The following is a 24,677-nucleotide window of genomic DNA, read 5'->3' as shown; positions in this document are numbered from 1 at the left end:
TGTTTGTGGAATCGTGTCAGTGCAGCTGCTGAGGTCCTGACAGTAATGAAGCTCAGGCAGGATCACTGACTACAAGTAGCCTGCTAGGACTGGACTCCTTCTCTGCTGTCAGTCACACCGTGGTCCTCTGACGTCTAGAGCCAGGACCATTCACCCAACTCCTGATTCAATACAATCACCATACTTGGGTGTCGATTCGATATGTATTGTGATTTTTAAGTCTTGTGATTCGATATTCTGCTTTATTGTGATTCTTGTTAACTTTGTTACCACTAGACCATGAAGGCAACAAGATGAATCAGACACTTCTAGAGACTTTGACTTTGGACAATATCTAATTTGATCCAGTAAAATGTTTGATTTTCAGCATGTATGTAGTCAGACATGTCCTGAAGTCAAATATATCAGGATCATTGTCAGGAATTATTTATGACATTTTTTTATCCAGCAACCCAAAAATCAAAGAATAAAGACATTTCCCTCACAGATTAGTGATATTTTCTTTTTACTTTATAAGGGACATGTAATGTTTTATACTTCTGGTGAATATAATCCATCAATCTTATTTCCATAAATGTATTTTGTATCTACAGTTCCCTTTGTTAACACCTTATTTTGAAAAGCGGACGTAGTCCCACGTGTCTACTTCCCACGTGTCTACTTCCTCTAACTTCTCCAAGGTGGTCTCTAGCTCTCCCGTCAGCTCTGTTCTCTTTATCCATCCATGGTCAGCTCCATCGGGGCCGTTTCAATGCAGAGAACAGAAATGTCAGTATCTGGGTGTTCTACAGTTGTAGCGTCGGCCCATTTGACCACGGAGACGAGAGCGACGGCCGGCTCCACCGCACGTTACCGCCATACGATAATGTTTCCTGTCCGTGACAGAGTTAGCATGCAGCTTTAGCCGTGATGTCTAGCTCTGCTTTTCCTGCAATGTGTGAAACCCAAAGTGTTTCCATCCTTTACTGAATGTGTAGTGTTTACCACGCTGGATCTAACATGGGGGGTGCAGGTCGTATCCACGACGACCCACAATGACGTCACGCTACTTAGACTACAACAATAAAAGTGGTAACTTCCTTCTACCTCCACATAGACTCAGATTAAGCAATCTATCGATTCTGGTATTAAAACATCTATTTAGAAATAGTAAAAAAAAATTTAAAAAAATTGCGATACACAAGTGAAGCGATTTATTTTCCCCTACTGACGTCTCTGGGAACGCTGCTACAGCGAGTCAACCCTCAACAGGAAGATCAGCTGTGATCTCACAAAGTCTGACATGGGATTTCAAAGCACAGAGGTTATATACAGTGTGTGTGTGTGTGTGTGTGTGTGTGTGTGTGTGTGTGTGTACGTGTGTGTCTGCAGGGCCTTCATGTCCCATGAGCACCAGACTGTAAACAACCCGTCTCCAGGAAATAGAGCAGGTTTTACTGCGTCATCTTCCGTCTACCTCCTCCCTCTGTTCCTTCTTTATTCCTGTCTTTTGGTCCATTATCTCTCCTCCTTCATTGTTCTCTGATTTATTCTGTTCATTTTCCTCCACTCTTTCTTTTCCTTTGCCTCTGGATCTGTTGGTTGATGCAGTACCGTTTCTTTGACACTCTCTGTAGCTGTTTGATCATGTTACATATTTCTTTATGTCCTTATTATATCATACATACATACATACTGTACTTATGTCTTTATTATATCATACATGTCAGCCTTCGTATCAGATGTGCCTCTGCCTTTCTAAAACCCTGTAGCTGGACCAGGTCCAGTGGTTTAGAGAGACCACTGAATGGCTGACGGCTCTCAGGTATCACCACTCACAGAGAGAGAGGGAGACGGGACAGACACATGCCCGTACTGACTTCCATGCATTAACACTGTTCTGTTCTAACATCTGGACAGGTGTTCCTCTGCTGTACATGGAGAGTGACTTCTGGACAACTCAAACAAAAGCCTGGCGATAAGGCACCTAGTAATAAATACGCATGTGATTCATAATAATGACACATAAGGAAGTGAATGAGATAAATCCCATCTTTCCTGTTCCACTGTTTGACTCCCACCGACGGTGAGGGGACTGTGGCTTGAAATGCAAAAGATGGATTCCATCTGACGGCCACATTAAATCCTCCCTGCTCACTTCTAATCTAGTCAAATGTGAAACCGCTCTAATGTGGAGACGGACGCTGATATCCGTCTGTCTGATGGATGATGACGTAGAACCTTTTATCAACGCTCCCTGATGGATGCTGACGTAGAACAGACAGTAGTGAACGCTGCAGGCTGTTGGTTCATCTCGTCTCTCCTCTGTACAGCTCAGTCAGGAGAGATTCACCTCACATGTTTACTGGACTTTCAGAGTAAAGCAAGAAGGTAAAGTTTCACAGCCTCAGAGGTCACTGGTTTAACTGTGAAAGGTCTGGTAGTCCAACAGAGAACCATTAGAGCCACCGGTCCCTCACTGGACAACACACATCTGCACGTTTACTACCTCAACTAGTTATTATTAAAGAAGAAAACGGATCTTGCACACTTGCTAATGTATATAGTTATTCTACATGTATAATTTAGATTATTTATGCTAGTTGTAGTAGTAGGGTATATTTATAGTGTATTCCAATATTCTTTATATTTTGTATTCTATGGATATATTTCTCTAGTGTTGACATGTACATTTTATGTACGGTTGCTGTACATTGTCTGGATAACCTGCTGCTGGAACACAATCATTTCCCAACCTGGGATCAATGAAGTACATCTATCTATCTATCTATCATTAGATTTAAACCACTCATTAAAGTTCAATGTACTGTTTGAAGATCCTGGACGTCCTGGAAGACTTCCAAAGACCTGGAGCCCTGGTAGGGGGAGTTCAAGATGTTTAAACTGTGTTTAACTACGTTGACACATATAATTTAAGGTATAATATTATATTTTAGAATTTATTTCAGAATAATATATGAGCAAAACAAAACTTCACTCCACAACACGACAACTTTTACAGCTGTTTTAGTTCTGAGGAAATATGAACCCACTGTGCTGCTAACGCATGGGAGGCACCGACTGCTAATCTAAGAGTAGCTCATCGAAATTAGCTAATCTAAGAGTAGCTCATCTAAATAGCTCATCTAAGAGTAGCTAATCTAAGAGTAGCTAATCTAAATAGCTCATCTAAGAGGAGCTCATCTAAATTAGCTAATCCAAGAGTAGCTAATCTAATTAGCTAATCTAAATAGCTAATCTACGAGTAGCTAATCTAAATTAACTAATTTAAGAGTGGCTAATCTAAATTAGCTAATCTAAATTAGCTAATCTAAGAGTGGCTAATCTGAATGAGCTAATCTAAGTAGCTAATCTGAATGAGCTAATCTAAGAGTGGCTAATCTAAATTAGCTAATCTAAGAGTGGCTAATCTGAATGAGCTAATCTAAATAGCTAATCTAAGAGTGGCTAATCTAAATTAGCTAATCTAAGTAGCTAATCTGACTGAGCTAATCTAAATAGCTAATCTAAGAGTGGCTAATCTAAATTAGCTAATCTAAGTAGCTAATCTGAATGAGCTAATCTAAATAGCTAATCTAAGAGTGGCTAATCTGAATGATCTCCAGATGTAACAGTTGAGTTTAGTGTCAGTAGAGAGTTGGGGGTCCCGTTCAGAGTGTCCCAGTCCCCCTGGACCGTCAGGGTTTCACTTCTCTCACTAGAGAAGTTAGAGAGCGTTAAATTAGCACTTGTCTTTATGGAGTTTGGCTGCAGGCGACCAACAACAACCGACAGACAGTGAAGCGGAGTCGGACGTGTGAAATATGCGGAAAAACACCGTTTTCTCGGTTAGTGACTGAAATAAAAACCTGACTTTATAAATGATATATTAGCGGATTCAAAGTTCATGTGAAGTGTGTGAAAGCAACATTAAGAGAAACAGTATTTAGACCTGATGAGACTGTCTGCTTTCTGCGCTGGAATCAGGCCCTTTAGTTAAGATCAGTTAGGATAGAAGTTTAAACTCTCTCTCAGGTAACTAACTAACTAAATAAGTAACTTTCAGACGGCAGGTACAACAGGTTGAAGTCAAGTGTAACTTATTCTATCCGGTAATCCACCTGTTGCATGTCGAGTCTGCCGTTAAACACGGTGAACAACAGTAAGGTTTTATCACTTACCGGATCAATGTCCATCTCGGTGGTAACGAGGACCTCTGACCGGAACCCGCAGGATCAACTCCTTCTTTAAAGTTAACGCTCTTATTTCAAAGCTTTAGAGCTTTAGAAGAAGATGTTAGAGAGTTTGATTCTGTTTGTTTCCTCCTCTGTTACTTCCTGGTTGTTTTCTTCCTTCAAACTGAACTCCTTCAGGTGTCAAGTGACCAGCAGTAGCAGTCACACACTGTTTCCTCAGCAGACTCCATACAATAAATCACCACTTCAGTCTGTACCTATGTGTTAACTGGTTAGCTCACTATCAGAAGGTGAAACGGGAAAATTAAATACTATATATATATAGTTTGTAATTTACTATAAATATTTTATTTATTTATAGTCTTATTGATGTTGTGTAATTCTCTATGTAAAACACACACCCATAAGCCTAGGGGTTTTGTAACAGTAATAACACTGTAAGTGGTAAAATGACTGAATATGGGATCATTGCACATTTAACCTCGAGTGTTTTCTACATTAATTAAGGTGATTTTTAGGTCTTTTAACAGACGTATTGTGTCCCATATTTCAGACATGACTGTCCCACATTAGGAAAAAAAGATTAGTCTGAGACAACTTGTCAATAAGAGTACTGATATGTCTACCATTTCTTTTATGAGTGTGATATCTGCATTTTCTTTTCTTGGTTTGATTAGGACACATCCTGGAGATTTCAGAGTGGTGCTGGGTTTGATTTAATGTATTGGCTTCATATCACAATAAATTAAAGAAGTCTGAAATGCAAGATATGTCCCACATTAGGCTAATTCACCCTACAATCGACAGAACACGAGCTTCTTTAGCAAAGAAACACCTTTTCTTTTTTTCTATTGTATACATTTATTTTATCATCATGTTTGTATAATTTGTTATTTTTTGTAGTTTAAAATATATATGAGCTTATGTATTTTGTTAGCCTGTCATCCACGTTGCACCATGACAATTGCATGCTTTTATTTTGAAGGCCCTTTCCCTCCATTTCCTGTCTTGTTGTACATAACACCTTGATGTTCATCTTCATCCTCAACCCAAGGTGTTCATCACATGTTGGCTGTGTGCCTGAATCACTCAGAGAATAATTCTTATTAATAATCATGTTGTATTCTTCATGGCTGAACTTGACAGTGTGACCTACAGGGGTCAGAGGTCATCTCTTGTGTTTAAGGCCTGAAGGTGTGCTAAGCCACACTAACATACTCACCTACAGTGAGCAGAGACCTGCTGCCAAGAATCAAAACCAACATCTAATCCACCAAACCAACGATGTTCTTCCTCCAAGAAAAATAGCTCTTCATGAACAGCAGCTGAGCAGAAATAATAAATAATACAAATAAATAGTTATGAAATTGGTTATTTCTTAGAACACTGGTGTTTAATTATGTTTAATGAGGTTTTCAACAAAACAGACATCAGAAGGATAATATGAACATGCACATTTATTCCATTATTATGTGTAAATATTACAAATACTAGTGTAAAAGCATAAAGAGTTGTTTTTAGCACTAATCAGTCCCTGATCTTACAGCTCCTCTTGTTTTGTTCCATGGGATGTTTGTTTCACTGACATGTTGGATCATTCCACTCTCAGGTCACACTGATCCATCCATCACAGGAGAAGAACTCTCTTCATGCTGTTGTCTTGCTGATGGTGGTCTACTCTAGACCAGCTCATTCCTCAACACGATAACATGAGCAGCACAGATCCAATCGTCTGAGATAAAGATGTGAGGAGCTGATAATGTTGAGCAGCTGGGACTCCTCCCTGTCCTGCAGCTCCTTGACTTTATGCTGATGTCATAGCGAGTCCCACCCAGAGCCCCGACCAACCGGTTCCACCTCTATCTGGGAGGGTGGAGGTGGTGGAGGTGAGGCCTGAACGTTGTTCATTATCTGCTGTCCTGTCAGACAACTTCTGCTGGCAGCTAAAAATAATCCAAACCATTATGTCTATTCTGGAAAACAATTTGCCTGGCAGGCATCAGCAGGTGAGCTAAAAATACCACATGAACAAAACATGAACTCAATAATTTAGAAAGAACCTCTACAGCAGGCTTTAGAAAAAGGATTTTATTTCTTTTGACAATATACAGATTTTGTGCGGTGGTTAAATTATCTACACGCAGGATAAACATCAATAGTACAGAATGAAATGAAAAACAGAATAAAAAGGAAAGACAAACGCTATAATAATAGAGGCAGACTGGACTTTTGAACATTTAGAAAATGAATAAAAACATGATCAAATCTAAGCAAGCGAGTGTGACAGAGATGCATAAGATAGTATACATACATCCCATCATTCATTGCTCCTCAGTGGCCTTGTCTGATGATGATATCTGACATGTCATCAACCTTCACCAGCTCCAAGTTCTGCAAAACAAACAAAACATATTCTACATTGTACATCAAATCAAGTGCTTCCTAAACTAACAGCCACCAGCTAGTGATCCAGATGTTTTGACTTCACTTTGGGGATAGATATTATCTATAAAACCAATGTTTTTATGATCCAATTAAGAGCACAAAATAGTTTATTTAGCCTCTTAATGTTGATCATTTTGCTCTCAAAGTGCACCAGATTGATGCATTTAACTTTAAAATATAGCTAGCAAAAGGGTAGGGTGAATATTCCTGTATTTATTAATATTGCCGACTTCGTTGTTGCAGGGGTATAAAAATATTGCAATGTCAGTTTTTTCCAGCATGGTGCAGCCCTAATTTGTACATTAACAGGAATGTAACACAGCATGAACATGAAAACAGCACTCGGTTTATTTTAATGGGAAAGTGCAGTAATACAAATTTGTTGTCGCTAAAATTAATGAATAATCATAATAAATAACCGTGATCTAAATATTGATCAAAATAATCCTGATTATCATTTTGGCCATAATCGTGCAGCCCTAACAATTTCCTTTCAAAGTCCTTCTACCTTCTTAGTTTGAAGTATTCCATGTAATGTCTAATGGAGGAGGATTCATTTAAGGTGAACAACACTACTATGAGCAGCAGAATACATTACAGTAACATATTAATCATGTACAATAGTTTTCATACAAGACAGCTTTGAGTGTATTATCACACAGCAGCTATTTTATAATGATTCTTCATAGTCAGTTGAACCCAGTTTTGTTAGTTTCACCAGCAACAGTGACCCATCAGTGTTGAGTATTTCTGGTACACCTCATATTGCTTTAGGAGGATCAAATAATGGAAACGAGATAGAACCTGGGATTTAGATTTCATATCAGGTTTGATGTTAAACATAGAGGAATAGAGAGACACTCTAGCAGAGCGGTAGATGAGGAGACAGATACCACTCAGGTCTGTACACTAAAGATGAAGCTAAAGCCACGTAGCACGTAAACAACAGCTAGCCTGGCTCAGTCCAAAGGGAACAGAATCTGCCTTCACCCCTAAAGCTCACGAATGAACCTGTTAAATCTGAATCATTGGTTTCATCACAACCAAATCTGAAGGCTATGTTACCACTATTTCTTGTCCAGCAACCACAGAGGAGATTTTTTTCTCTCCAATGACTTAAACAACAATGTCATTTCCTTTTAGCCTCACAAACATCCAGCCATAAAACAACACTCACCTTTTCATTGGCAAGATGAAGCAGAGCGACAAAAGCCAGAGGCACCGACAGGTTCTGAGCCATCGTGTTTGGTAATCTGGACCACCACAAAGAGAAAGAGAGAGAGAGAGACACAATAGACGTTACATTCCGTCAGTCATGCTGTTCAAACCTTTAAGGAAGCCTTAGTTTTAGTTGTGCTGCTAGCTGCTTCACAGCACGGTTCAAATGGTGCATATCCGTCAGGATAAATGTAAAACTTTCCCCGTCAAATCTTCATGGAAGATTGTAATATACTTATCAAATGAGGCAAGGTGACTCTACAGGTGAGATTCATTCTTCACGAGAACACAGACATATTGGACAAGAGACAGTGTTTATGTACGTAGAAAGCCTGATCCATCCCAACAACAGTGTAAATCTGTACATGTATTGGTGAGTACTATCCAGTCATCATTATTCCTCAATAGTTCTGTGCCGTGGCACGCGTGGTAGGAGGCCTGCTGGTACCTTTGAAGCAGCGTCTTTGTGGTCTGACTGAAGACTTTCTCCCCACACACCTCTTCTTTCTCCACAGTATCCGCCTCCTGTAAGGAACATGAAGGCACAACTAATACAGACCGCTACCAACAGATAAACACAGGTACATCTCTGAGTGGCTGCATGTCTACACCACCCACCAAACTGATGGATTTATCATCGTATATACAGTATATACACCTGCAGACAGAAGAAGCTGCTACTCGGCCATCAGTACTATTTACCTCTGTGGGTTTTCCTGGGCTTTCGGTCAGAAGAGTCCACATGCCGTTCTTGAGTCTCTTCATGTCCATTTTCTTTGCCGTCTTAGCGTAATTGATCTCAATCTTGTTGACCTACAAACACAATTACAAGAATGTAAAACTGCTAACAAAAACTTAGAAAACACTTATAAAATCAATCTTTGGTGTCAATGTGGCCCCAGCCCCCCCCACTCAGGTTTCCTACAGTGAGTGTTTTCTTACTGACTGTAATGGAGGTCAGTAACTCTGGATTAATAGTAATGTCACTACAAGTGTACTGTTAGGTAGAAACATCAGAAGATAGTTTTAAGTGCAGCCACTGTTGTGAAAATTGTGGTAAAAATAAGATGAGAGGAGCTTCTGAGCAGAGAGATGCTTAAAGACCCCCCCACACTAAAACCTGGTGTTCCTCACCCTGTGTGGTTCAGGTACCAGATCCTCCTCCCCGTAAGTCGAGATGCCCTCTCCATCTGGTGAGAGCGGAGGTATACCGTCACCTGAAGGCTGTGTGTCATCTGAACCAGCAAACCCTTCCACATCATCATCACTGTCACCCCCCTGAAGAGGAAGACGGACAAAGACATTTGACATGTGGTTCCTGATCAGTTTTAACTGTTGATGACAATCCTCCATCTATCACACAAGCTGTGGAACAACAGGGGCTTATCCATCACCGGTAAACTGAACTGAATAGGCACTAAAGATTCTCCCTCAGTCACAGATGATCTGTGAATCCACCAGGTATCACCAAGACACCACACAGGGCCATGCTGTACACATCTAACCACACTAACTCAAAGACATACAATATCTAGACTATCTTAAAGCTGCTGAGATAAAGAAGGTCTGTTAATGAAAAGGTGGAGTTCAGACCTGAAGACCTGGACAGAAGTTGGCGGTGTCGTTGGCGTTGTTGTAGTCGTAGTCTCCGATGCCTTCTCCGAGCTCTCCGGACAGCCTCTTCTGGCCTTCTTGACTCAACTAGAGGTAACAAAAACAAATATATCCTTCCTTCCTAACACAACACATCATCTTGATTTAGTTACAGGTAGGGCACATTATGTGGTGACTGTAGCACGTCTGAATTATGTGAAAAGTCTAATTTAGTATAAATGAGAATTATGTGATTACTGTACCTTTTTGTGTGTGTACATTGTTTGTGGGACTGAATTGATAATGATTTCATAATTCAGCCAACATTGGGCTCATAGAGAGGTGAAGTCTTCCTGTGACCACCATGGGACCTTATTTCAGAAAATATGAACGGTAGTCAACGGAGAGTGAAAAATATAGTTTGGATCCCTGTTGAAGTGCTCCATGAATCACACATATGATGTTTGCACATTTAAAATATAATATATCAAGTCTCAGTTTGTAGTAAAACTGTTGACTGAGAAAATACGTCATTAGAAAGACGACACAGCCTAAAGTGTGGTAATGACGTCTCTCTCTCTCTGAAGCTACGATGTCCGAGTGTTTCCTACTGGGATGAACTCACAACAGCAACACCTCCGATCCTCCTTTCTCTTCCTCACTGATAGAACACATCAAGAGTCACTGATAGAACACATCAAGAGTCACTGATAGAACACATCAGCTATGATAACGCTTCATCTGTACGTGGTAGCTAAGTTAGCTAGCTAGCTAGTGTTGGTGATGTGGAACATAGCTAAGTTAGCTAGCTAGTGTTGGTGACGCGGAACATAGCTAAGTGAGCTAGCTAGCTAGTGTTGGTGATGACGATAGATGTAGTTCACTGAGCAGTTTCACACTAAACTAAATGATACTACGACAAACTTAGGACAAACTGAGACTATCTTGACTTGCAAAATGATGTTTTAAATGTACAAACATTGTCTGTGTGATTCATGGAGCAATTCAAACAGGATAAAAAAAAATTATCTCTCTTAGTTGACTACCGTTGATATTTTTTTTGAAAATAAGGTCCAATGGTGTCCACCTGAAGGGGCGGGACTTCGGCTCTCTATATCAGTGCTGAAGAGGACGCCTGTGTTTGTGGACGTGGTACACCAGCCCCGTCAGCTGACAGCAGTAATGATGAGGACTCACCGAGCTGGAGGGTTTGAGGCTGAGCTGGGACAGCGTCTCTGGGGGAAACTGGAAGTCTGCTGGCAGAGTTGTTTTCTTATTGCTGGCACTGAGGGCAGACTTGCTGTTGGTAGTGGCAGCCTGAGAAGGGAAAGCACACAGTGTCACATTCAGTTCACATTTCAACATTACCTACACACTAGAGCTAAAACTGTAGTTGTTTCATATGTATTGTGGAGATATGAGCTGGATCCTGTGCTCAGATCAGACATGTTGATAAAATGTTCACAATGTGGTGTATTAGCTCAAACTATCACACTGCTCCTTTGTCTGCATCTACTTAAACATGCTGGACTAGATTTATAGTCAGACCATGACCATCCTGTGGGCATACAGACACATAACAAGAAGTGCAATAGTTCCCAGAGCTGTGTAGTTATGTAGAATTCATGATTACAAATTCATGCTGGTTCACCAACAACTAATGTCAGGCTGAGACATAAAAGAGTGCCAGGGTTGGTAACTGGGCATCAAAATATTTCCCCAAGTGCTGAATGCTGTGTTGCTATGGCTACTACAACCAGAGGTGCCAAACATCTGTCCAAAGGAAACAATATCTGCCTGCCAGCACCTCGAAAGCTCACTAATTAACACGTAGCGTTTAATTTGAACAAACATGTATTAATTGATGAGATTTTCTGACTTCTGGACAGAACCAGGCTGGCTGTTTCCCCGTCTCCAGGTTTTATGCCAAGCTAATCCGACTGCTGACTCTAGCTATATATTTACCGTACAGATAGGAGTGGTAGGAATCTTCTCACACAACTCTTGGCAAGAAAGCATATATGTCACACAATTCCTTTAATACTAAGCACTAAACATCAGGCACCATTTCTACCAGATGACACTCCCCAGCTGTGAATATATTGTGTTTGGAGCGACAGCAGCAACGAGGGTTCTTACTCTGGTGGTGCGGAAGAAGGTGTCAAAGTTGACATCATCATTGAAGTCTATTTCAAAGGTCTTCTTGGGCTTCCTTTTACGCGTCTCCTTGTCAGGCAAATGGTCCACTGCAGAAGAAGAAGATGAAAACAGGCAGACAGATGACACAGATAATTGTTACTCTACACACATTCAACCATCATCTTGACTGTTAGAGAGAAAATATGGAAACACAAAATAAACCTAATGTGCCTACGTTATGCTGCAGTATAACACAGCATCCAAACACATCTCTGCTTTATGACATTAAATGTAATAAACTGGAAACAGCCTGGTGAGCTCCACATGAAGACGGCACAAAGAGGATATACAGCTGGTTGAGGCTACATTAACTCTCATCACAATAAATAAAAGAGCAAAATATAGGTTTATTACAATGGTATAGCACATAGTACACAAGTACATGGACAAATAATAAGTAACATTTCTTGCTCAAGGGAACTTACTTCTCACTTGCCTCTAATGATGTGTTAAACTATGATTTTCACTCACACTTGTGCTTCGGCTTGAACTGCCAGTAGCCGGGTCCAGCCCACGTGGCCATGGTCCTGGGGCTGAAGTAGGAGTACTCCCTGGGCTGAGAGGACAGCTGCAGACACATCGTGGTGATGTCTCCCTCTCCAATGGGAATCACATCCCTGTACCACCATCACACCAGTGTGAGGAACCATTCAAACCAGCAGGCACAAACACAAATCAGCCTTCTGCTACTGGAGGCTGGAAGAGTTTGACCCATTCAGTACGGCTGAATGAATTAATACCTACTCTCCTGGTGATAATAGGCAATGCAATTACTTTACCCCCATGGTTACATAATGCATTTCAAACCAACAAGTTTAAGCAGGCATTTAGAGGAGGCTATTTTCCTGTAAAGAACTTAATGGAGGCCATTATCTCATCCTAACACAAGGTACAGACAGCATTAAAGAGTAGTGGGAGGGTAAAGAGAAAGAAACTTGAGCCTGAGACTTTAGAAACTATTTAAAAACAAACAAGAGAAAAATCCATTAATCAGAAGGTCTGCATTCCTCCACCTCTCAGCAGAAGACAAACTGATCAACTGCCCTACAATCCATGATCTTACCTTCCTTTGCCGGAGCCAGAGGCCTCACAACCCTCCTTGTACTCCTTGGATTTCTCCTCACAGTCACCCAGTCCCTCCTCGTAGTCGGCGTCAAAGTCAGGGCAGTCATCGTCTTCAGGCTCTGGCCCGGGATCAGCGTTCACATCAAACACGTGTTCGCCCTGCTTCATTTTCTCCAACAGCTGATTCATGGTCTGAAAGAAGACATACAGTCTCAGTCAGCTGGGATCCGACAGTCTCTTTGAATAAGACTTAGTACAGCTGATTTAAAACCATGTGGATAGAAGAAGATCCTAAGCTGCCATCCTAGAGAAGATTCCTGGATGGTAAATCGGTCCAAACTGTAGTCTTTACTGCATGTTTACGAGCACATTTTAAAGAAGACCTAATATGCTTATTTCCAGGTTCATTCTTGTATTTTGGGTTTCTACTAGAACATGATTACATGCTTTAATGTTCAAAAAGATGTTTGAGCTCCTGACCCACCCCACCCTGCCACCAGTGTAGAAACCAAAACTAGTGTCCTCCTCCATTTTATATATTTGCTTAGTTCATGGACAGATCAACAGGTCAAGCTGATAGTGAATTTTAAGAGCACCCTCTGCTGGACCACAAGGCAAACTACTTTGATTTGAATTTTAACAGGTCAATATAGATTGAATATTTCATATTTTTTCACGTGGAACTGAATTTAAAATTAAAAGTGACAGCTAACGTATGTACTGGAACAAAGACGCCTTTTACAAACCTCGCTAAGATGAGATAAGATATTCCTTTATTAGTCCATCAGTGGGGAAATTTGCAGCCAGTTGTTGCTACAGTTCGACTTTGAAATGCCGTTATGACGTTAATATAACTGGGTCACATTTTCAGCTTTGGGTTTCTACCAACAGGGTTCAACAAGTTACATTTGAGACATTTTCAGTGCCATATAGAATGTCATTTAATACCTTTTTACAATCAGAGTATGAAAGTATGTCGATAGAAAACCAGTAGGGACAATATGGCCTACAATTATTTATCATTATATCACATCTTTCAGTACTCCCAGCAGTATATAACAACTATTTCTAATGATATAATGAATTATAATAATGTGACCTGGATAAGCAGCATAAATGGATGGATGGATTAACCAATGAAAAGTCTTCCTAGCTACTGTAGCCAGCAGTAGGGACAGTATTTGCTCTCATTCTGATGGTGTTGACTGAAATTCCACTAAAAAGGATTCAACAGCCTCCTGCAGCACAATTAGGGATTGGCATTTCAGACAAAAATAATATTCGATAATTATCACCGGGAACTATTCGACCAATGTTGGAAGATCGACGCCTGACCACCCCACAGATTTTTTTTAATATTTTGTTTGAGGAAACTAAACTCAATGCCTTTTCAGACTTTGACACCTGCTGCTTACAGTCCAGCTGTATGGCAAAATATTGTTGATAATAAGTGTGAACAAAGTAAAGTGCAAAATCTATGAATACAGGCAAGTTTAACAATTAGTCTGACCTGCAGGATGGAGGGTCCACCACCACATCAAAGAGCAGAGTGACATTAGCAGACCATTGACACAACGTTTCACCTACACTGTGTGCACAATTATTAGGCAAGTGAGTATTTTGACCCTATCATCATTTTTATGCATATTTTTTCCAACTCCAAGCTGTACAAACTTGAATGCTTATTGGATTTAAGCATATCAGGTGATGTGTATTTGTGTAATGAGGGAGGGTGTGGCCTAATGAGATCAACACCCTATATCAAGGTGTGCATAATTATTAGGCAGCTTCTTTTCCTCAGGCAAAATGGGCCAAAAAAAAGATTAAACTGACACTGAAAAGTCAAAAATTGTAAAAAGTCTTTCAGAGGGATGCAGCCCTCTGGAAATTGCTAAGATATTGGGGCGTGATCACAGAACCATCAAACGTTTTGTTGCAAATAGTCAACAGGGTCGCAAGAAAAGTGTTGAGAAAAAAAGATGCCAATTAACTGCCAAAGATTTGAGAAGAATCAAACGTGAAGCTACCAGGAACCCATTATCCTCCAGTGCTGTCATATTCCAGAACTACAACCTACCTGGAGAGCCCAGAAGTACAAGGTGTTCAGTGCTCAGAGATGTGGCCAAGGTAAGGAAGGCTGAAACCCGACCACCACTGAACAAGACACATAAGTTGAAAGGTCAAGACTGGGCCAAGAAATATCTGAAGACAGATTTTTCAAAGGTTGTATGGACTGATGATATGAGAGTGACTCTTGATGGACCAGATGGATGGGCCCGTGGCTGGATCAGTAACGGACACAGAGCTCCACTTCGACTCAGACGCCAGCGAGGTAGGTACTGGTATGGGCTGGTGTTATTAAAGATGAGCTAGTTGGACCTATTCGGGTTGAAGATGGACTCAAAATCAACTCCCAAACCTACTTCCAGTCTTTAGAAGACACTTTCTTCAAGCAGTGGTACAGGAAAAAGTCTGCATCTTTCAAGAAGACCATGATTTTTATGCAGGACAATGCTCCATCGCATGCATCAAAGCACTCCACTGCATGGCTAGTCAGGAAAGGCCTTAATGATGAAAGAATAATGACATGGCCCCCTTCCTCACCTGACCTAAACCCTATTGAGAACTTGTGGGCCCTTCTTAAACGGGAGATTTACGGTGAAGGAAAACAGTACACCTCTCTGAACAGTGTCTGGGAGGCTGTGGTTGCTGCTGCACAAAAAGTTGATCGTCAACAGATCAAGAAACTGACAGACTCCATGAATTGAAGGCTTATGACTGTTATTGAAAAGAAGGGTGGCTATATTGGTCACTGATTTTTTTTCTGAAATGTTTATTTGTAAATTTTGAGTTGTTTGTTTATTATTCTCACATTAACAGATGAAAATAAACAAGTGAGGTGGGAACATTTTCGTTTTTCATTTAGTTGCATAATAATTCTGCACACTAATAGTTGCCCAATAATTGTGCACACATAGATATTCTCCTAAGAAATCCAAAACCTCACTTTTTACTTTCTTAAATATTCAGGTTTGAGGTTTATTAACATTTTGGATTGTGTGGATTGTGTTTTTACACATTAGAAAAATTTGGTCTTGGTAATAATTTTGTGAAATGGGTTGAAATCATTTATAATGATCCTCAAGCTGCGGTTATGACTAATGGACCTAGATCAGAGTATTTTAGTACACATAGAGGAACTAGACAGGGCTGCCCTCTATCGTCTCTCCTGTTTGCATTGGCCATTGAGCCACTGGCTGAGGCCATTAGAAGAGAGCCCTCAATATGTGATTTGGAGGTTGGAGAGATATGTCACAAGATAACATTGTATGCTGACGACGTCCTAGTTTTTCTAACTGACCCTGAGACATCAGTTTCAGCCCTCATTAAGGTGATTAACATGTTTAGCAAATTCTCTGGAATTAAGATTAATTTAAACAAATCAGAAGCTATGCCCCTGGGTACTCTAACTACTATACCTAATACTGTCCCATCCTTCCCATTCAAATGGTCTCCTGCAGGATTAGTCTATTTAGGTATTTTTATTACCCCATAATTTAATCAGTTGTATAAAGCCAACTTTGTCCCTTTATTTGGTAAAATAAGGCAAGATTTAGAGTGTTGGAACTCATTTCCTGTTTCTTGGTTAGGACGTATAGCCCTGATAAAGATGAATGTGTTACCTAGGCTACTTTATCCCATTCAAATGATTCCCATATTGTTTTCGAATAGGGTTCTTAAAGATTTGAATAGCTGGCTCAGCTCTTTCATATGGAGCAAACGTAGACCTAGACTCAAAATGTCAGTTCTACAAATGCCGGGTTCAATGAGTGGTATACCAGCTGTGTGCTCACTTGAGATTTATATCTGAATGGGTGAAAGATGAGGCATCTTCTGCTTGGCTGAACATTGAAGCATCATTGTCCCAGCGTAGACTTACAGGATTTATTATTTTTTAAGAATTTTAAGGACATAAGAAATAATTGTATAAATCCAATAACTATCAATTTATTAAAGGCATGGCGATCAGTCCGTCGTCTGGAGGGGAGGTCCAAATTAACTTCCACACTTACCCCAATAATTAACAACCCTGAATTTTTGCCAGGGATATTGGATTCTGGTTTCTGACAATGGAACAATAAAAATATTACAAAATTGGGAGACTTACTTTCAGATAATAGTCTCATGTCATTTGAACAATTGATAAAGGAATACCAACTCCCAAAACAAGATTTCTTTTGGTTTTTACAAATAAGGCATTATAGATAGATAGATAGATAGATAGATAGATAGATATATTATAGATCATCCTGAGATTTCTGTTGTTGAGAAAATGCTGTTTCAACGACCAATGAAGGTGTCTCTGAGTTTGCTATATAATTTAATGAATGGCAAGTATACTACAAATACACAGAGGATTAGGAGTGTGTGGGAGAAGGAACTGTCAGTGACTATTTATGATGAGACATGGGACGATATTTGGAGTCATGCCAAAAAGATATCCATCTGTACCCGGACGAAAGCAATCCAATTTAAAATTATACATAGAATACATATATCCCCTAATCGCAGGCATTTTTTTGACCCCTCACTTTCTCCTCTGTGTCTCAAATGTAAAACCGAAATAGGTACCTTAACCCATTGCCTTTGGTCGTGTCATAAATTACAGAAGTACTGGTCTGAAATAGTATGTCAAATGGAAAAGATATTTGATAAGGATTTAGAAATGAATCCAATGTCTCTGATTTTAGGAATCCCAAGTACAAATATAATTACTGCAGCCAACAAAAGGTTATATAACATTCTTACATTTGCTGCTAGAAAAAATATTTTACTACAGTGGATCAGTGATAAGAAACCCTCTGTACAAGACTGGCGAAAAGTGATATTTGAGATGGTCCCTTTGGAATATCTCACAAATATTATACATACCAAAGTAGATCAGTTCCATAATATCTGGCAACCCTATCTGAATTATATTGGACCCGAACTCTCTTCCATTATCTCACAAGGAGTCTCTTGAACATGAACTCATATATCCTGTGACTTCCCTGCACTATGGACTATTTCCTATGACCTCCTATATACTTTTTTTTTTATCTGAGCTGTACCAGTGTTTGTTGTTGTTGTTGTTTTGTTTTTTATTCTTATTGTGTTTGTGAAAATAAGAAAACCCAATGAAAATATTAGTGAAAAAAAACCCCACCAACAATTGTGGAGTGGTATAGACTTATATTTGAGCTAATATCAATGGAATATCTAACATACAGATTTAAATGTAAAATGGGTGATTTCTTTAAGACTTGGACATCCTTTTTTAAATATGCTGGTGAAAAACTTACAAATATTGAACTAAAGGGTCTGATAGATTGCAATATTGAACTAAAGGGTCTGATAGATTGCAATATTGAAAATTCGCTAAGTGCCATTTTTTGGGACGTAAGGCGAGATATTTATTTTCTGACTTATTTATTTTATTTTGTTTGTTTTTTCTTACTTTTCTTAAAATTTGTTGTTGTTGCATCAGTGTCGATTGCGATACACTGTACGGACTGAGCACCTCCTTATCCTTATACATATATATACATAGATGCTTTGATATTTTCAACCACTTATGTGATTGTGTACAGTCATCTCTTTGAATATATTATGTGCTATGTATACTGTGTGTTAGGGATCTAAATCTAGTGTTTAGTTATTGTGGCCACTGTGTGTTGATTTATTATTGGTTTTGTCGGTGTTTGTGTTTAAAAGCATGCTAAAAATATTGTTGAAAAAAAACAAAAAAAAACATTTTGGATTGACAGAGCAATGTAGTTCAATAATAAAATGAATCCTCAAAAATACAGCTTGCCTAATAATTGTGCACACATTGTAAATGTCCAAGAACTATTCGCCTGTTCCTCAAACCGTGAAACAACACGCCAAAATGCCTGCATGCAACGAATTTTCATCTCTGTTTCTCCACTCAATATAGCCTCACGTCAGCACCAAGCCGGTCATACAGTCTTATAGAACAACTCGGATATTAAAACTAGAAACGTTAAGAGAACATGCTAAACAATAAAGGATCAAACGTTTCTGTACGGTTGATAGTGCGTTTCTTCTCCACATCAACAATGGTAAACTTTTAATAGGAATTGCTGGTTTATTACCACTTAATGTGAGAAAAATGAAAGATTTCCATCAGATGAATTAATAATATCAGGTTGGTGGTTAAAAGGTTTGTCTGACCTGCTCAGGGTTCCAGCTAGTGAAGGAGAAGTCCTGCAGCGAGGGGCAGATGGAGCTCTTCTCCTTGCAGCGCTGCAGTCCGGCTGGAAGAAACACAACACAGAAAGCTGGGAGGGTTAGAATCTCTGCCGAGGACTACGACACAGCTAGGTGGCACTAAGGTTCAGACAGACACCTAATGGGACAGTTTAATGACTACCTCACAGCTTATGTAAATGAATTGGGCCTGTTAAATGTGTTTTTACCCATGAACGGGGATGCAGGGACTCCCTGTGGGGGTGGAGGGGAGTGTGAGGGTCTGGACTGTAGGAGGGTCATGTAGGAGGGAAACAGCAGCTCACAGCGACTGTTCTCACTGAAGAGAACCGACAGGAAGACGCCGGCCGTGCTGCTCTCATCGAAGGATGACGCCATCCGCTGAAACATGGGGTCCACCTGGGAGGGGAAGAAGGACAGTTGATTAAGTTCACAGCCATCTGATAACAGTACTAAGGTCATAAATACTCAGACACTGAAACAGACTTCACAGTAAAACGTCCTTCAATTATGTTCATGTCTTCTGGTTATCTGAGCTGGAGGATCAGTTGGGTTTGGAAAGGTGAGGCAGAGAACAAAGATAAATCCCTCAACGCTCCTCAGATGATAGCTCAGTGACCCATATCTAATAATTCATTTTAATCATCAAACATGAACTTATCAGTCATCAGTCAGACATTCAGTGGATATCAGGTGATTATGAAGTTTTAATTAAGACTGTAACTGCAGGGCTGTTGCCTTGGCTTACACTGAGTCACTTTTGTACATGAGTGCATACAAAACGTATAAAATATAGAACCAAAGCACTGATCCAATACACCAGATCAGTACTGGTGCTGATACTAACCCTTCTTAGTCAGTTCTACTCTGGATGTACCAAGATATTAAACAAACAAACCGGCATCACGTCTGTGTCAATCAAACAATAAAACAAGTATCAGAAGATAAAAAGTGGGATTGGTGCATCCTTTTGTCTTGGTAAGCAGGGGACTAATGTCAGCATATAGACCCTGTTTGACCAAAAGGTCCCAGGATCTATGAAACAAGAGGAACTAAAGAGGAACTACTTCTGTCTGCACGTCTCCACCGCATCTGAAGAACCGTGAAAATGAGGCAAATCAGACCGTGGATGGATTCAAAAATGATGTTGGTGTTTGAAATGCTAATTTCATAAAAGAGGAAACGGCAACAACACAATGTCTGTTGTTGTTGGTATTTACTGTTGTGTGACTCTCATGTTGGAGTTAGATGGAATGAGTGAATAAAAAGGAGAAATATAGAGGTGGAAAAGGAGACTGAAAACTCCTGAGCGCACTCTCTCTTTACAGCCCCCTTTTTTAACTACTCAGGAAGTAGACAAGATAATGTTAAAATTGAATAAAGCTCAAGAGATGTCTACTGCTCTTCCTAATATTGATACAAGCGCCGCCCAGTACTGTCCACCAGTACCGTTGCTTCAACTTGTTTGATGTACAGCCGTAACTCGTACAGGAACTAGTTCCTCCGCTCAAACACAGGTTTAGTTCCTGACTTCCTCAAAAGGTTCATGTGGATGGAGCAGCTTTCAAGCACATGAATTAATGAGGAATGTTATTATTCAAGTGCAATAGATTTAATGACACAGAAGATAGTAGATGTCATTATTACACGGCTTTGTTGAATACTCGATTCTGATTGGTCAATCACGACGTTCTACCGCCTGTTATTTCTTTATAACAGACCGTTGCTATGGACACAGCTCTGATGTTGGACTCTGGAGGACCGTTTTTGTGTCAAATTATTGATTTCTTAATGAGTACTCGTGTAATAAGCGGGATAATGTACAGCTAGCGGGTCACTGTTGTGAAATAAACCCCCTTTGCGTCGGGGTCCATGTGCAGCATCGCCCTGTTGGGGTTTATTTCACAACAATGACAGACTCACTGTACATTATCCCTTACATATTACGTGATAAAGCTGCTAACTGAATTCTATCCAACAGCACAACTACCGTCCTGTTAGAACTGGGGTGGGTGTGATTTGAGCTAAAATTGTTCTGTAAAGATAACACCGTACCTCACACTTCCTCTCGGCGCTGTTGATGTTGCTCAGGTTCTGCTCTACGGTCCTCTTAGGAGGCCTCTTTTTCTTCGGCTGCTTGGCCATCACTTCACCTTCGTTATCCTCCTCCTTCGGACCGAGGTCTGTATATACACCAACAAAAAGTAGAAAACTTCAGTGTTCAGATAACGGAACAATGTGGGTAGATCACCATTTACATCTCATATCCTGTCCACAAATGAAAGTCACGTTGCTGAGGCTCTCACCTTCTCCAGGTTTGGTCTCAGCCCCGAGGCCACCCAGCACCCTGTAGGCATCAGCATGAACAGCATCCACCCGCACGGCATAGATCTTTGTACTGGCATCCAGAGTGCCAGCTGCCACCTTCAGGAGGAGACACACACAGACACACACAGACACCAGGGGTGAAGTCGAATGACTCACTGCTCATATTTTCTTTCTTACTTTTATCAATAATTTCAACGATCCATTCAGACTTCTGTAACAGCGTGTCTGCAGCTTTCATTAGGTTCACTCAGGATGCTGCAGACTTTATCAGAGTAAGTGGATCAGATCAGATAAAAACACTGTGCTAGACAGCGTAATTTAAGACTTGAACGCTCTACTTCACTCAATTCAAGACCTTTAAAGGATAATGTAAAACCTTTTCAGGACCTGCAGGCAGACATGCATAGGCATATACACTCACCAGCCACTTTATAGGCACACCTGTTCAATTGCTTGTTAACACAAATAGCTAATCAGCCAATCACATGGCAGCAACTCAATGCATTTAGGCATCTAGCCGTGGTGAAGACGACTTGCTGAAGTTCAAACCGAGCATCAGAATGGGGAAGAAAGGGGATTTAAGTGACTTTGAACGTGGCATGGTTGTTGGTGCCAGACGGGCTGGTCTGAGTATTTCAAAAACTGCTGATCTACTGGGATTTTCACGCACAACCATCTCTAGGGTTTACAGAGAATGGTCCGAACAAGAGAACAAATCCAGTGAGCGGCAGTTGTGTGGATGGAAATGCCTTGTTGATGTCAGAGGTCAGAGGAGAATGGGCAGAGTGGTTCGAGATGATAGAAAGGCAACAGTAACTCAAATAACCACTCGTTACAACCAAGGTATGCAGAATACCATCTCTGAACGCACAACACGTCCAACCTTGAAGCAGATGGGCTACAGCAGCAGAAGACCACCCGGTACTAGCAAGGTGTACGTAAAGTGGCAGGTGAGTGTATATAATATGCCTATGCATATCCGACCAGGCAATTTATTTAGATCACTGTTTCTACGAAGTAAATCAGCTATCATCCAACTGATTTAATGAAAAATTACAATTTTTTTTGTTGGATGGTGACTACAAAGTCTGTGTTTCTAGGTTTTTCAAGGTTAAACTGGGTAAATAGCTACAGCAGATAAAGTATGATGCATTTGATTCAACTTCATTTAATTAGACAAAAGTTTTAATTCTTCTGGGGAACCAAGGGATTTATGAAAGACTCATAAAACAGATTAAAAAAAAAACTCAAACCTTGAAGTTTGTGAGCTCAGAATCCTTCTGTTTGAGAATATCAGCCATGTAATCAATCAGATGCAGACCAAAGGCATTTTTGGTGGTGATTTTCTGCCAAAAAGAAAAAAAGAAATGCATTAATGTTTGAACTTTCCTTTTCAGGCTTTTAGATTCTCTATTTCAAAAGTAATAAGAATAATAAGATATACATCTTAAAACACAGGGAAAATGTGTCAAACGTATCTATCTGTCTATGCATGCATGCTCACAGTGCACATGTACTCACATTCTCAGTGGAGAGCTTTATGCAGGTGGAGTAATGCTCTGAGATCTGTGCATTTGACAGCTTGGGCACGGCAGCAGGAGTCCCCGCGGCGCTGCATACAAAAAAGAGATTATCTTTAAGCTCTCAAGATACATATTAGCGGGACAGACAGACAGTGGCTGTTAAAGCCATGATTGGAAATCAACGTCCCTCAAACACTACAAACACTACATGACACCCTGTCACCAAAGTCATGCGGAAAACACAGTCAGAAGCACGGTGATCTCTGCAGCTTACCTATGAGACGCAGAGTCATTGAAGGAGGAGTCGGTGGCAGTTTGAAGGTCAATGACTCTTGACCTTCGGCGCTGACGTCGTTCCTGCTCGTCATCATTGCCGGGGAAGGCTGCCAGCAGCGGGGTGCTGCAGGCTGCAGGGGACAGACCCTTGTTCTTCAAGGAGGATGATGTCCATCCTGGACGAACCCGGGACACCGGTGTGGAGGCTGCACTCATCTTAGCTGGACACAGAGAAACACACCATCACACAGGTCCAACTTCACCTTCAAGAAAACTAGCTGGGATCATGTTTCAGTGTTTAGAAAGATACAAATAAAGTAGAATGTCACACACACTGAAAAGTATTTGTATCTCACTACTTGTACTGTGTTATTGTGTTTCAGGGTATTATATGATAATGTACATTTTAACATACCTAAGTTGTTAATTATAAGGAAGGGATTTTTCAAGAGCAACATGCAGCATTTTATATTACTTTTTTTTGTATGAAACGGCTTGCAGTGGGAGAGACTTGAATCTTAAATCCCAGTTTGACCCCCTTCACTCCCATTGAGCTGACACACAGAGAGGTTATGGCCAGATGTAAACACAATCAGGATTCAAGTTGAGAATGAATGAGATTCTCAACACAAATATACATTTATACCACAGGATTAAGTTCACTTTAAATTTGCTTTTTTCCTGTAACAGTTTTTAAACACTAAATGTCACAGTTATATTTTCATTATATATTATATATAACATTATGTATCTCGTCAAAACAAATCACTTTGTCTTTGTCTCCAATCCATCAGCGTGTTCCACCCACAGAGGGTGTCACAGTCCCACAGTCACGTTACTTTCTAATCCAGCTTGGTTTAGAAAGGGTTGTTCTGTGGTTCCGTCTCTGTAACGTTAGCTATAGTCCGTCGGTTCTGATCGAACTTAACATAGCTAGAACTAGAAGAACAGACACACACAGAAACAAAAGGACTCCAGCGGGTTCATAACGTTAACATCACGTTAACCTAGTTAAAAAGCGATTGAAGTTAACTCTAATATCCTCTGTGAGAAACCAGAACGTGATCTTAACACAACATATCTGCTAAACTGTCTAATAACATGTTAACAGGAAGAAAAAAAAACAAAACAAGCCACCGCTGCCAGATCAGTGAACTCCGCTACTTCTACATGCAGCACCGCTAGCTGCGGCTAGCATTAGCTTTCTCTAGCATTGTTAGCTAACCGGCTGACTGACACACACACACACACACACACACACACACACACACACACACACACACACACACACACACACACACACACTTTACCACTAAACTTAGTTGGTCCTCTCAACGTACCGCGAAATGTGTCAAATCCGTCGTGGCTCCCTGGCTTCTCGTTCTAATGTGTGACAGAGAACAGAGCACAGAGCACACTGAAGCTCTACTTCTCTACTTCCTGTACAGCGTTTGAATTTTTGCGCCGAACGGTTTACGTAACACCAGCCTACGTCATGACGTTAGACCACACCCACTCCGATGTTGTTTGGAATAAGATAATATAAAATGAGCTACAATCAGATAAGATCAGATAATCCTTTATT

General features: G+C 40.3%; 2 protein-coding genes across 3 annotated transcripts in view; both read right to left on the bottom strand.

The window, feature by feature from the left end:
* Window positions 1–4,424, bottom strand: part of vamp8 (vesicle-associated membrane protein 8 (endobrevin)) — a 9,600-nt gene extending 5,176 nt beyond the window's left edge. Inside the window, exon 1 of the mRNA XM_037778121.1 lies at window positions 4,161–4,424. Within this exon, the coding sequence (XP_037634049.1) occupies window positions 4,161–4,175 (15 nt within the window). The 5' untranslated portion in view covers window positions 4,176–4,424. The remainder of the gene's footprint in view (window positions 1–4,160) is intronic.
* A 1,822-nt stretch (window positions 4,425–6,246) lies between these two features.
* Window positions 6,247–24,581, bottom strand: ncaph (non-SMC condensin I complex, subunit H). 2 transcript variants are annotated; one of them, XM_037779007.1, is made up of 18 exons: window positions 24,433–24,581; window positions 23,091–23,313; window positions 22,815–22,905; window positions 22,547–22,639; window positions 21,272–21,389; window positions 21,021–21,148; window positions 19,175–19,364; window positions 18,930–19,012; window positions 12,694–12,887; window positions 12,102–12,247; window positions 11,571–11,677; window positions 10,629–10,748; window positions 9,432–9,539; window positions 8,973–9,116; window positions 8,541–8,651; window positions 8,287–8,363; window positions 7,798–7,873; window positions 6,247–6,566 (listed from the first exon to the last, which is right to left on the bottom strand). In XM_037779007.1, exons 2-18 carry the CDS (start codon window positions 23,306–23,308, stop codon window positions 6,507–6,509), a joined length of 2,064 nt encoding a protein of 687 aa, XP_037634935.1. In that variant the 5' UTR covers window positions 23,309–23,313; window positions 24,433–24,581; the 3' UTR covers window positions 6,247–6,506. The 2 variants fall into 2 exon arrangements, with proteins under 2 accessions (XP_037634935.1, XP_037634936.1); XM_037779008.1 differs by having other exon boundaries at window positions 23,091–23,332; window positions 24,433–24,567.
* Between the last annotated feature and the right edge of the window lie 96 nt (window positions 24,582–24,677).

Source organism: Sebastes umbrosus, chromosome 8, assembly GCF_015220745.1.
Source record: "Sebastes umbrosus isolate fSebUmb1 chromosome 8, fSebUmb1.pri, whole genome shotgun sequence".
Taxonomy (NCBI): domain Eukaryota; kingdom Metazoa; phylum Chordata; class Actinopteri; order Perciformes; family Sebastidae; genus Sebastes; species Sebastes umbrosus.
This window is presented reverse-complemented; position numbering and strand designations above follow the sequence as displayed.